Source organism: Phocoena sinus, chromosome 10 (assembly GCF_008692025.1).
Source record: "Phocoena sinus isolate mPhoSin1 chromosome 10, mPhoSin1.pri, whole genome shotgun sequence".
In the NCBI taxonomy this organism is placed as follows: Eukaryota; Metazoa; Chordata; class Mammalia; order Artiodactyla; family Phocoenidae; genus Phocoena; species Phocoena sinus.
The window spans coordinates 5,291,393-5,305,348 of record NC_045772.1 but is presented as its reverse complement, the minus strand read 5'-3'; the positions used below and the strand labels follow the sequence as shown (position 1 = coordinate 5,305,348).

Sequence of the window (13,956 nt, the reverse complement as noted above, 5' to 3'; positions counted from 1 at the left end):
CCGCATTCAGGACGTGCCTGGTAAACGAGCAGGCCTTGCTAGCAGAGCTGTTCGGAGCTGCATTTGGCCTGTCTCTCCCAGACGGGAGCACAGAGGAGAGGCCCTTCCTCAGCCCAGGCAGCCTGCTGGTCGGTCTACGGATGGATAAAACCGGACAAAACCGTGTGAACGAGGCTCCGGAGTCAGGCTGGGGAATAACGTGCTTCCAAGGGGATCTGCCCGGAAGCCTTGCTCTCCGTCCAAAAGAATCAAGACTCGCTGCACATCGAGTTATCTGAGCATCTGTAGACCTCTCATTCAGGAAGGCAGCAGTGGGATGGATCTGAGCCTATAAAATCTGAGCCCTTAACCCTGGAGAGAGAGCTCTCTGTCTTGGACAATTTCCCCCACAGGTTTCTTAATGCAGGACTTCTCAGAGCCTTTAATATGCTGACATGCTTTGCAATTCTCCAAGAGGGGGCTTAGTAGGAAGCATTTTCCAAGCATGTTTGTCCGTAGTGAGATCTGTTTATTTATTTGGGGATAGAACATACTAAATTCCCACGGAACCCATGTTTGGAAAATGTTGGTCCAGGCTGGGACAATGAGATTGTTAGTTCTTGAAGCACTTTGCAAAAGGCTGGCAGAACCATCCCAATGGTCCTTCTGGGGCGGAGCTCTCTTAGCATTCTCGGGTCACGAGAGACATACCCTGGGGCCTCAGAGCATTGCCCCCCGACCCGCCCCCGGCCACATCCGACCCCCAGAAACCTGACGGAACGTATCCAGTGGATGCACAAGAAGAGGATTCATATCTGCCACGATCCCCCCTCCGCCCACTTACAGGCTGTGTGACCTGGGCAGATTATAACCCCTCGCGGCAGGTTTCCCATCTGTCAGGACAGAGGCAGACGCTGTGAGAATACGATGCGACCTCCCTGTGCGAGGACCTGGCTCGAAGTAGATAGTTGCTAGGTGGAGTTGAATGTGATGTGGAGTAATGTTGTCTTTCACTAGATCTGATGCTGATTTATTCTTTGAAAAGGAACGCTGGGGGGACCCCAGCAATGACCAAGACAAAATCCTTTAGTTTCCCGACAGCTTCCTGCTTCCAGTCTGGCCTTTTCCCACTCCCACACTGGGAATTGTTGTGTTCAGGGCTCCCATCCACCTCTCCAGGTCCCTCCAAGGTCATGCCCTCCTACTCTCTCCCATCCCGCCCACATCCAGCCGCAGCCGGAAGGTGCCGGAGGGTTCGCACGTGTGTACGTGGCCTGGGTGGCTGCTCCGCCCTCTCCCCACACTCTCATCTCCCACTTGGCTCACCCCCCAGCTCAAATGCTACCCCTCCGCGCCACATCTTCCAGGGACCCACGCACTTCTCATCAACACCCCCTGCCCCGCCCCGCCATTGTGTGTTTCACAGGCTTTGCTGTTTCTCTCGATTCTCCGTGGCCTCCGCTGGGTGTGTATGTGGAGAATTGTGCCTCAGACTCTTCAGGGTGGGGCTCTGTCTTAGGTACTGTCTCGTGTCTCTAGCAAGAAGCAAAGTGCCTGGCACATGGTAGATTTGGGTGGAATGAAAAACGGATGACATCATGTCCAGGGTAGGCAGAGGTGGGGTTGGTGTTGAGTTTCCATGAAAGTTGGGTTTGATTACCGAGAAAAGTTACACGTGGCAAGTTTTAAACTTTTGCCAGAGAGGAGAAGCCAGTGGCCCTATGTACATATAAACCAGGGCTCAGAAAATCTCTGGCGTTTCATCCTTTACTGACACTGTGATGGGTGTGGCCCCAGGCAGCCTTTCTCTCTCAGTCTTTTGTAGTTCAAGGTTACATCTAGCCTACATTTAAGCATTTATCTCCCCCTGACAGTTATATCCTTCTTGAGGGCACTGATTATTTTTCTGTAGGGTTGTTAAATGTGGTATGTGTGTGGATCGCGTGTGTGCACATGGGCTGGGGAACAGAGATGTACGTTTCTTCTCCAGCTGGGATAGATTTAGGCATTATCCCATTAAAACCAAGGGTTATTGTAAGAACATTTCGCTTTAAACACGAGCATTTTATTTTAGCAAACAGGGGAGATTATGGAAGCGTTGCATGAAGCCAGGGATGGCAAATGTCACATCTGTCCCCCAGCGTGGGAGCTGAATCTCTTGCTCGCGGTTCCCGTGTCTCTTTGCTTTGCAGTCTCTCATCACATTTGTGAACAAGCACCTGGGCAAGCTGAATTTGGAGGTGACGGAACTAGAGACCCAGGTAAGCTGTGTTCTGGGCTGAAGGACCCTTTGTCCGCTGTCATTGTCAGACGGTTTTCTGATCCCCGGCGGGCCGTGTGAACAGTGTGTTCGTCTAACAAGGAATGCCCATCCCACAGCCAAGAAAGCCCCAGCCCCAGCCATCCTGGCCTTCTCCCAGACCCTCTGTCTTAATTTCTTGAGGCTACCTTAGCTAGTACCTTAAACAGCAGACATTTATGTCTTCATAGTTCTGGAGGTCCGAAGTCCCAGATCAAGGTGTCTGCAGGGCTGGTTCCTTCTGAGGCTCTGAGCAGGGATCTGTTCCAGGCTCTCCCCCACCTCCTGGTGGCTTGCTGGTAATTTTTAGCGTTCCTTGGGTCATTAGATGTTTCATCCCGATCTCGGCCTCCTTGTGGGTGTTGTATCCAAATTTTCCCTTTTTGTAAAAACACAGTCACGTTGGATTAAGACCCACCCTAATGACCTCATCTTAACGTGAGGACTTCCGCAAAGACCCTGGTTTTCCAAATAAATTCACGTTCACAGATTCTGGGGGTTAGGATCCCAACACATCTTTCTTGGAGGGGGATACAATTCAAGCATAACACCCTCCAAGGTGCCATCGCACCTTCACCAAAGAGCCTCTGCGTGTACGGGTCCCTCAGTCTGGAATGTCCTGGCCCCCTCTGCTTCTGCTGTCGGTGGCCGTCCTACACGGCAGCACGGCGGCTGGCACCTAGCAGGTGCTTGCTAATATCCCTCTGATGAATACGCACAAAGTATTTCTCCTACAGTAAGTACAGAAAGTATACTTCCCCACCCCCACTCAGAGCGGAAGCACCATCGTGAAAATATATTTCAAGTGCTCGGCAAGCATTAAAGACAAAACATAATTTTCCCAGGATTAGCTGCGTGCCTGGATTTGGCGTCTCTCGCGTTCTCAGTGCCGATTTCTCTAACGCGCAGCTGATGCTACTCAGACCCCTGGGCGATTGCATTCATTCCTTTCTCTTTCTTTAACTTTTCTCATTTGCTTTTCTAATTAAAAAAGTAATTCAGGTTCATTGTAGAAATGTCTGAAAATGCAGATAAGCAAAACAAATAAAAACCATCCGTAATCCCATCACCCAGAGATAGCGGTGCTGGGGATTTTATTCCACATCATTTCTCTGCACGGATAGCTCATCGTGGGCAGCACGGGTCTGTGTTTGAAAGCCGAACGGTCTGTTTTTAATGTGTATATTTATTTGTGCATTGTTTGCAAACACACTTATTTTTTTTTATCAGTTTACTAAAAAGTTGCACGTTTATCCTCTGATTATTTGCGGCTTGAAATCTTAACAGTCCAGAAGTGTACTCATCGAAAAGCCACAGTCCTTTTGTCTGCTCCCCCTAAACTCTCCCGTCATCCTCTCCAGACGTAATGAACTACAGTCAATGGTGGGATGTGTCTTTTTCTAGATGGTTTGTATGCATAAGTGTATTTTTTGAAATGGCAATGGATCCTGTCGTGCAGCTGTTTTGTAAAGTGTTTTTTGTTACTAAATAGTGTGGGTGTGTTCTCGTGTGCGTGGGTATGTGTTTCTGCCTAGTCCTTTTTGTGTTGTCTGGTCGGTCTGTCTGTGTTTGTCACTTAATAGCTGCCTTCTATTCTGTTCTAAGGCTGTGTCGTGCGTCATTAAAACCAGTCCTCACGATGGGACGTTTGCCGATCTTGTAAATAGCTGTTCAGCGGGCATCTTTGCACACAGCTGTTTGTGCCCTCGTCTGCTTCCTCAGGATAAACTTCTAGAAATGGGGCCGTTGGAGCATTTCTCCGCGGTAACACGGAGGGCCCAGGAAGGTTTGCCCGCCTGAAACTCTCATTGGCGCTGTTGAGAACCCACATCCTCGCCAACTCTTTCCGACTGTCACTGCCCAGGTGGGCCTGTACAGCAGTATTAATAGCCAGACATCTTAGGCCGAGACTCTAAAACTTCAATCTGCATTGATCTCTATTTACTCAGTATGTCCATTTTTTTTTTCTATCACCACACAATATGAAGTAATACCTTAAAAATATTTTGAACCAGTGGTCCACCAGGGAAGATCACTGGCCATAGAAATGCAGGTTGTTTTCCTTTTGTGGCAAAGGATTCTGGGTATTTTTATAAATATGTTCATCATTAAAGTGTCCATGGTCCTGGAAGTCAGAGGCTCAAATTCCTGCTCAGGGTGTGTGTGTGTGTGTGTGTGTGTGTGTGTGTTTTCCTTTCTTTTTAAAACCACTTTTATATTGTGGGCGGCTTCCTAGCTCTGTGATACTGAGCCAGTTCCTCTTTGAACCTCTCCCCACGTGTTTAAACTGGAATGGAGAAAATGCATTTGAAAGGTCAGTAATACATGCACACGAAGACAGCGGTGGGCCTCCTGGGGATTTCCATCTCCTGCAGAGCCGCACCCTGGATGCTGAGTGAGGGCACCCCGTCGGAGGGCCGCTGCTCTTACGCGTGTGAAAACCGAGGATCCCACTCATTTGCTGATAAGCTGGCCTGCTCCGCCTGGCCCTCACCCTCCTGCTGCCCCATCCCTCCCCTGCCTTCCTTTCTGCGTGACCATCTCTCCCACACTCCCGTGACACGGGGCTCCCAGGGTGGGTTAGAAGATGCCTTGGAAATCAGCAAAGGCTCTCCAGGCATCTTGGCACCTCAGCACCCATTCCCTACGCCTCCCGGCAGATGATGGGGCTGGATTCTTCTGTATCCCTGGAAATGGCTCAGTGTTGGTGAGAGAGCGGTTTTGGGGGTGCGCTGGCTCAGTGTCGCCGGGGAGGGGGCAAGAGCTGCCAGAACATTCCACCAGCACTGTCGGCCAGAACAAGAGCTGAGTAAGTGACGTCTGCGTGGCGTGGAAGCGTGAACCTCGTGACGCACAGGCAAAGGGTCGATCAGATCACGTTAAACCAGGGTCTGGAACGCTCTGCCCAGGAAGGACCTGCCCATTCACGCATTATGATCGTGTCTGTCTGCCTTGGGCTGTTTCTTAGCGTCCCCTTCCCCTTCCAGAGGACAGGGCTTTCTGATGTTGGAGGCTTGTGATTTTGACTTTTTATCCTCGGCCGCCTGGCTGTGATGGTGGAGGGAGCTGCCGCTGTTGCCTTTAATAAGAACGTCCTCGCTTCTGCAGGTTCTCTTTTTACCACTGCGGTTGCTGGTCTCAGGAAGCTGAAAGCCTCCTGGGTGTCGGCCCCTTGCAGCTGTCCAGCCGTCCTGCGTGGCAGCCTTCTAGCCCAGGGCTGGCCAGTGAAACGTTCTTTGGTGATGGAAACGTCCTATCCCTACACCATCCGACACAGTAGCCCCTGGCCACGTGTGGCTGTCAAGGGGGCCTGTGTGACTGAGGAGCCGAAGTTTGTATTTTATTTAAATTTTTTAAAATTGAAACTTAGAGTCCTGGAGGTTGGTTGCACAACAACGTGGCCACAAAATAAGACTGAAATGCTGACACGTGGTTAAAATGGCGCATTTCGTGTCACGTACGTTTTACCGAAATAAGCCAACATCATTCAAAAAAGTTTGTAAAGGGACTTCCCTGGTGGTCCAGTCGTTAGGAATCCACCTTCCAATGCAGGGGAAGCGGGTTCGATCCCTGGTCAGGGGAACTAAGATCCCACATGCCGCAACTACTGAGCCCGCGCCACAGCTAGAGAGAAGCCCGTGTGCCGCAACGAAAGATCCCGCATGCCTCAGCGGAGACCCGTTGCAGCCAAATAAATAAATTAATAAGTTAAAAAAAATTTTCGTACAAAATTTCACTAGGCACATGTGGCCAGTGGCTACCATATTGGACCACACAGTTCCAGAATCTGGAGGTTGGGGTCCTCACGAGTCCTCGATCTGCAGGAGGCCTCAGAGATACCATGTCTGCCCTCTGGGAGGATGGGCGGGTCCTGCCCCCCCCTGCCCCGCCCCGGGGGGTGGGGGTGGGGCTGGTCCATGTCCCAGAGACCAGGCTCTGCCTCCTGAGCCTTGGTCCCCTCCTCCCCTCTGGCAAGTTGTTCTGCCCTCATTGGTCTCCATCACTTTATCCGTAAAAGGAGCAGTTGCTCCCTGTCCTGGCTCATTGGGCGGTGGGCAGCGGAGTGGGGTGAGGGGCCCCGGCAAAGAGCACAGTCTTTGGCTCTAGATTCCCGGGCCCCTCCCGTGCATGGGAGGTGGTGCTGGGCCGGGTAGCAGGTTGAGGGGCTGGGGGTGTCGGGTAAGGCTGCAGCCTGCTGATTAGGGCCCAGCTAGGACGGACCCGCGTGCTGGGTGCACGCAGAAGCTCGTCGTCACCGGGGCACGGGAGGGTCTCTTCCTATGCTGTGAATACCGCTAGAAGGAGGAACTCAGGCAGCTGACCCCAAGCCGAAGCATAGGGCGCCCTGCAGGTTGTGGATTAACCGTGCCCACAGGCCCCTGCTCGCTGATGGAGCGCTCCCTGTGTGCTGGGTGCTCCTTGCTCCACCCCTCCCCCTCCCGCCCCGCAGGGTACCCACGACAGCCCAGCGAGTTGGGAGCTAGCGTTATCCCCAAGGTCAGTGGTCTGCTTCTCTCCACGCAGCGGCACTCCATCCCAAACACACAGGTCATCACATCCGATCCCGAGCGTGTGCTTCGCACCCTCGTCCTTCACCTGACTGCAGGCTCGCTCTCCTCAGCAAGGGATGGACTTTTTTTTTTTTTTTTTTTTTACTTTAAAACATTTTCCTCCTTTCAAGTGGCTGCAGATCATTCACTGGCTCCGTGCGTGGCCCAGAAACATCACCACGTGTCCCTCTGTAGTTTGCAGATGGCGTGTACCTGGTTCTACTCATGGGGCTTCTGGAAGACTACTTTGTACCCCTGCACAACTTCTACCTGACCCCGGACAGCTTCGATCAGAAGGTACGTGCATGCATGGTCTCCATCCCGGGAGTGGCCCGGGATGCGCTCGTCCAAGGGCACAGTGTAGAATCCCCCGACCACTCTTTCTGGAGTCTAGCTGCATTCTCCAAAAAATGAGTACTGCCCAGAAAATGGTATTGCAATTAGACGTGACCCTCAGGAAAAGAAGGAAACCCGTGGGCAGTGCCTGACGCATCCAAGTGTCGTGTGCCTCGTTCTCTTCGGGTCTTTCCCCCGGGACGATGCTGGTTTTAATAATTGTGGCCAAAGGTCAGTAGAGTTGCAAATCCCTCCCCTGTTCATGACACACAGACATTCTGTCTGGTTTTCCTGCCGCTTCATGAACTTCCTATATATCCCATCTTAAGTGGCTGCACAAAGTCTCTGGAGTGGCTCTGAGGTCACAGTCTCCCTGTTCCCCACTTTTGGGCGATCAACTTGTTTCTTTTTCACTATTAAAACAATAAGGCAGGGACTTCCCTGGTGGCGCAATGGTTAAGAATCCGCCTGCCAATGCAGGGGACACAGGTTCGAGCCCTGGTCCAGGAAGATCCCACATGCCACGGAGCAACTAAGCCCATGCACCACGACTGCTGAGCCTGTGCTCTAGAGCCCACATGCCACAACTACTGAGCCTGTGCACCTAGAGCCCGTGCTCTGCAACAAGAGAAGCCACCGCAGTGAGAAGCCTGCACACCACAACGAAGAGTAGCCCCCGCTCGCCGCAACTAGAGAAAGCCCGCGCCCAGCAATGAAGACCCAAACGCAGCCAAAAACAAATAATCTATTAAAAAGTATTTAAAGACAAAACAATAAGGCATTGTCTTGAATAGGTACACACACACATATGTATGTGTGTGTATATTTTTTTCATTCCTGTGGATTGTTTTCTAGGAAAATCCCTCAAAGAGGATTGTCCGGCTCAAAGGGCATGACCTTCACATTTGGGATGCCCTTGTGACCAGGTGGTTTGCCTCCTGCCAGGGCTTCCCGAGGTCCAGCCATCCCAGCAGTATTAAGCGCGTTGCTTGTAGAAATTTGGCTCGTGGACTGGCCGTATTGCTTGAACTCGAGAGCATCTGTCATTTCATTTTCCCGAAGCGCTAGACCGTGAGCTGGGGAGACAGACAACGCAAGCAGGTGGCAGCAGTTCAGAGAAACATGGAAGCAGGGCCAGTGTTGATCAATCTGCCCACTTCTGGCACCTCGAGCGCGGTTTGCTCGCGGCCAAATGCCGCTGCCTTCTTGCCTGCTGAGTTGGAATCAGAGCAGATCAGCGAGGTCCTGGCAGGTTTGCGTCCGCGGTGAGCGGGGATGCACAGGGCTCTGCGGGGCCGGTCAGGAAGCAAGAAGACAAGACAGTTGGGTGACGGGGCTCATCTTGCATTTCCCGGCCACATGGCTGGCTGCAGAAACATTGTTTTGGAGAGATCTTTTCTTTGTTCAGATGTGTACGAAGGCTGGCAAGAAGGGTGAATTTAGTCCGGCCGTCTGGAGCTCGGCTTCTTTCCAGGACAGACTCAGTGCAGGGGCAGGGGCGTCCCCTCCCAGCTCGGTCTCCTTCCCTTTGAGACGGGATGAAGGTCTGTCAGTCGCTCTCTGGCCTGGGAGGTGTGAGGCCTGTTCGGTCCACCTTTGCCTCTGATTGGGAGCCAGGAAGGGAAGGCTGCTGTAGGGGACCGTGCCCAGCGTGGTGCTGGCCCATCGACCCTCGAGGAGGGGACCCAAGGGCCGCTGGAGCTCTCCTCGGAAGGAGCCTTATGGAGGGTCCTTCTCTGGCCACATTAGCCCCCAGCTCCCAGATTCTCTGCTTTCCTCCCCACAGGGAGTCGTGGCAGCACGCCACCGCTGGGAGGTTCCTCGTGAGCCATGGTGGTTATTAACCTCCAGGTCTTCCCGACCACCTCGCAGGTGGTGGCCTTTCCCCGTTGCACAGACCTGAACCCACTTCAGGCTGGTCCCAGTGCCCGAGCTCCCAGGCACCTCGTCCAGATGTGGCCAGGCAGTGGTGACATGTGCAGTGAGACCGTCACGGAGCATTCCTGGGCCGAGACTGCGAGGCGCTGGGAATCTTTGCAGCAGTGGCAGGAGGCTGAGACTCAGTGAGCAAAATCAGGGATGTGTCATGGGCTTGTGTTTTTAAACAACTGCACTGGATTTTATTCTTTAAAATAAATTTATTTATTTTTTATTTTTGGCTTTGTTGGGTCTTTGTTGCTGCACGTGGGCTTTCTCTAGTTGCGGCGAGCAGGGTCTACTCTTCGTTGCGATGCGCAGTCTTCTCATTGCGGTGGCTTCTCGTTGCGGAGCACGGGCTCTAGGCGTGCGGGCTTCAGTAGTTGTGGCACGCGGGTTCAGTAGTTGTGGCTCGCAGGCTCTAGAGCACAGGCTCAGTAGCTGTGGCACGTGGGCTCAGTAGTTGTGGCTCATGGGCTGTAGAGTGCAGGCTCCATAGTTGTGGTGCACGGGCTTAGTTTCTCCGCAGCATGTGGGATCTTCCCAGACCAGGGCTCGAACCCGTGTTCCTTGCATTGTCAGGCAGATTCTTAACCACTGCACCACCAGGGAAGCCCCCTGTACTGGATTTTAAAAAGACGAGACCAGACGTCTCCGACCCTGTAGGTTCCTGCAAACAAATGAACGGCCCCTTTGAACTGTCTCAGAGGCATGGGTACCACCGATGGCTTCTTGTTTTAGGCCCACCGTTTGAGCCTTGCTCTGTGCTGGCCACTTTGCTGGGTCCCTTGGGCCTGTCACTCACCTTCTGGAAGATTCCACAGCGTCTCTCTCTCTGGGGGTGGAGTGTGTCCTGGAGACTTGGAGGTTATTCCTAGAAGCAAATCTCAGAAAGGGCTTTGCAGTTTCAAGGCGCTTTCCCTTCTGTCTCCTCGTCTGACTCCTTACCCCGGCGAGGAATCGGGACCTCGCACGGGGGCTGGGGCCATGGTGGGGGGTGGGTCACAGTCAGCAGGGGCAGAGCTGGAAAAGCCCACTCCTTTTCGGGACCCTCTACTCTTCTCTCACCTGGCCAGGTTTTTGAAAATCCTTTGCATTGCAGAGAGGAAGGACTTAGGGTCCTGCCGTGGGCTGGCTCGTAGCAGCAGTGTAGGGCCTTGGGGTTCAGCTCGAGGCTGGGGGGTGTGTCACACTCTGGGATCACGGTCAGGGAGGTGACCTCACATCCTCAGCAGGAGCTGTTTGCTGTTCTTTGTGCCCAGTCCGTGGGGCTGGGCTCTGGGGATGCTGCTCGGCCAGGGCAGAGAAGTTGTGCCTGGTGAGGCATGGCTCTGAGAGAGAATGGAAGGAGGATGGGGGCAATTTCCCTGGTGGCGCAGTGGTTGAGAGTCCGCCTGCCGATGCAGGGGACACGGGTTCGTGCCCCAGTCTGCGAAGATCCCACATGCCGCGGAGCGGCTGGGCCCGTGAGCCATGGCCGCTGAGCCTGCGTGTCTGGAGCCTGTGCTCCGCGACGGGAGAGGCCACAACAGTGAGAGGCCCGCGTACCCCAAAAAAAAAAAAAAAACGACTGTTGGGACGTCCCTGGTTGTCCCGTGGTTACGACTCTGTGCTTCCACTGCAGAGGGCATGGGTTCGATTCCTGGTCAGGGAACAAAGATCCCCAATGCGGCACGGTGTGGCCAAAAATCTATAAATAAAATAAAGTAAAATAAAATCTTTTTAAAAGTCTACAAATTATTGTTAACTTAAAAAAAACAAATCACTGTTGTCCTGAGCAGCTGTGGAGAAGTGGGACGTGGAAGGGTACCCCCCCACCCCGCCCCTGCCAGCTATTCTCTCCTTGGGGCAGAGGCGGGGCCTCATGGACTGAACCGCACTCCACACCTGTGCTGGGGGCGGATCCTACAGGTCTGGAGGGGCCACGGAAGACATCCGTTCTCACGTCGGGCCGACGGTCTAACCTGATTTGTTCCATTTCCCCCTCTTTGCCATCTTGACTCTGTCCCCACTCAGAGCCTGTTGTGTGTGTATGAATTCTGGGATCTGGATGGCTGTCAGCCGATGGCCGAGGAAGCAGGATGCTTTTGGAGACAGGGCCCAGGTTCCGAATCCAGACTTGGGTGGGCTGAGTGCTGGCCCCATCTCCTTGAACCTTGCGCCTTTCTGGGCACGGATGTCCTCATCTGTTTAGCCCCGGGACCTCCTCTGTAAAGTGGGAGATGACAGACCCTCCTGTCCATTTCCCATGCTCGTCGCGGCTCGAGGCCCAGCCCAGTGCAGCCCTCCCTCCCGGCCGGCTCCGGGCACTGCAGGTGGGGCTCTGGAAGCCTGACTCCTGTCTCCCCACCACCTCTGCACGGCCCGAGAGCCTCTGGTCGTGTGCAGCCCTCCCAGCATGCTCTGGGCCGTGTCCCCCCTTCCAGGGCCCGGCTCTTCTTGATGCCAGCAGCCCGTGGCTTCCTTTGCTTCTCTGAGCGTGGTCCGGTGCCACCGTGGCCTGGGTGCTTCCCGGCCGTACCCCAAGCTCTTGTGGGCTTGACTAGCTAAGGATTATTTTGCCAGATGTCTTTCTCCTGGTTAATTATTAAACCACATCTCAGGTAAACTTGTTAGCGTGTTTCTGATTTCATTTGCAGTGAAATCATGAAAATGTTATTGTTCAAAGGGTATTCGATTATGAAGAGCCCTAAAGTCCTTTCTAGCGCGGACACTGGCAAGGCATTTTAGTATTTGGTCCTCTGCCCCGCACCAGCCTTTGCTCGAAGCAGACGTTTGCCTGCCTGTGATTTGGTTGATCACCGGCATCTCTGTGGTTCAGGTGGACTTTAAACACAGCAGAGAAGGCTCCGTGGCTAACCCCTGCGGCAGCCATTAGCAGAGCGCGAGCTTCGAGCATCCTTGCGGGCCGAGTGCTGGAGGGGGAGGTCGTGTGGGGATGTGGATGTGTCCGCCTTTCTGGGGCCGTGCAGGTGAGGGCCAGGACCAGAGCCCAGCTGCAGCCACCAGCGGCCTGACATCAGTTCCGGCAGGGTCCAGTTGCCTGCCCCTTACCGGGGCCATCGCTGTCCTGCCGAGAGCACAGCTGTCACACTCAGCTTGTTTGAGGCGCTTCTGGCAGATGGGGGGGTGGCTGCTTTATGCCGGGGATGGTGCACGGCGCTGGGTACCTTCGGGAGGTGACTTGTCCTTTCTGAGCCTTGGTTGCCTCATCTGTAAAAGGAAGTCACTGTCACTTGTCATCATGTGGATGTGTCGGGACCTGGGGACCCCTAGCCCTTGAGGGCAGGCTTTGTGCCCGCGTCCCTGCATGTCCCAGCCGCCCCCGATCATTGGTGAGGGGAGTGAGGACCCCCAGGTGAATGTGTGCTATCCTCAAAAGACTCCCTCACCCTCCCTCTGCCCACCCTGTCGCTCTGCCCGGGACGCCCCTGTCCTCGTGGCCACAGCTATTCCAAAGGCTCCCTCTGTCCACACTTGGTCCCATCCCGTCCTTTTAGAAGGAAAGCAGGCGGCAGCAGGTGGGCCTGGGACCAGCTGCGGCCCCGGTGCTAACTCTGGCTTCCTCCGCAGGTCCACAACGTGTCATTTGCCTTTGAGCTGATGCTGGATGGAGGCCTTAAGAAGCCCAAGGCTCGACCCGAAGGTAACTCCCTGACCCAGGTCTTAGAGTGGCTGCCCGGCCAGCCGTGTCTCTCCCTTCAAGCCCCGCACGTGTGGCTCAAAGGCTGGGCTCCGCCGACCCCAGCTCCACATGTCCCCTGAGCTCAGGGTTTCGGGGACCAAGAGGCCTGCGCCGGCACAGCCACCAAGGCTGATTCTTTAGGAACCACTTGACCTGGAGGACGTGGCCTCTGCTCCACGGCCTCAGGATTTAATTGCCTCTCCAGGTGCCATTGCTCGGACTAGAGATGCCGCTTCTCGTCTTGAAAGGGTATTAGAGGTTCACTGCAGTTTAATGCCTGCCGGGTCGATGTCCTGATGCCCGGGCGATGCTCGTGAGCAGGGACGTGGCTCAGTCATGCCCCATGAGGTCTGAATGGCAGTGGAGACCCGCAGAGCCCCCGCTCGCTGTCATACCTGGCTCCTATGTTAAATGACCTATACGAGGAATCCCTAATGCAAATGGGCATCTGAATCCCGGGGGCGGGGTGGCTTCCTCCAGCACAGCTTCTGATTTGGGGGCCGTGGAATGGATCCTCCAAGTCCCATCTGTAACAAGTTGCCAGGTGACGCTAGCGCTCCTGGTCCGGGGACCCCACTTTGGGAATCACCGCCCTACAGTGACGGCATGAATTCTGGGTGGGGTGTCCTCCGCACACACACCCCCTGGGAGGCTCAGCAGCCACTGCCGAGCACTCTTCCGGGGACGGGAATTCCGTCCTGTGACCCGTGATCCCCACAGCCCTCCCCAAGCCCCTGGTCTGAGCTCACAGAGCAAGAGAGCAGAACCAGGTCCCTGACTCCCAGGAGGACAGAGCCCCTTCCCACCCAACAAGGCGGCTGGGACTTACTGGGCCACACGCTGTGCCTGACCTTGAGGGGGTGGGACAGCAGCTCCCACCTGTCCTGCCCCAGGAGGCCCGTGGGCCTGTGGGTGTTTGGTCCCCAGTAAATGTCCTCGGTTGTCGTAGACCCTACACCACGCAGACTCGTCCAATGCAAATCCTAGAAGGGATGAAGAAGCATCCGCGCCCTCCCAGGTGCTCATCCCACGGGTAGCGGCCCGGGGGCTCTCGCGGCAGTCTGTATCTTGGGGGATGGCAGAAGTGCCCCGCTTGGGGACACAGAGGATGTCCCACGTGTCTCCCAAGTGCTTGGGGCACCAAGGCTTGGGGCGTACTCTCTCATCCACCAAACGGTCTGTTTCCTTCT

At 54.6% G+C, this 13,956-nt stretch overlaps 1 protein-coding gene across 7 annotated transcripts in view; it reads left to right on the top strand.

The window, feature by feature from the left end:
- The window catches only part of PARVB (parvin beta), a 114,196-nt gene that overhangs the window by 97,215 nt on the left and 3,025 nt on the right, over positions 1–13,956 (top strand). For 2 of the 7 annotated variants that reach the window (XM_032645770.1, XM_032645774.1), the window contains 3 exons: positions 2,172–2,240; positions 7,024–7,125; positions 12,655–12,727. In XM_032645770.1, the coding sequence (XP_032501661.1) occupies positions 2,172–2,240; positions 7,024–7,125; positions 12,655–12,727 (244 nt within the window). Of the gene's footprint in view, positions 1–2,053; positions 2,241–7,023; positions 7,126–9,036; positions 9,317–12,654; positions 12,728–13,956 lie in introns of those variants that run through there. The other 5 variants (XM_032645773.1, XM_032645775.1, XM_032645772.1 and 2 more) reach the window with 3 other exon arrangements.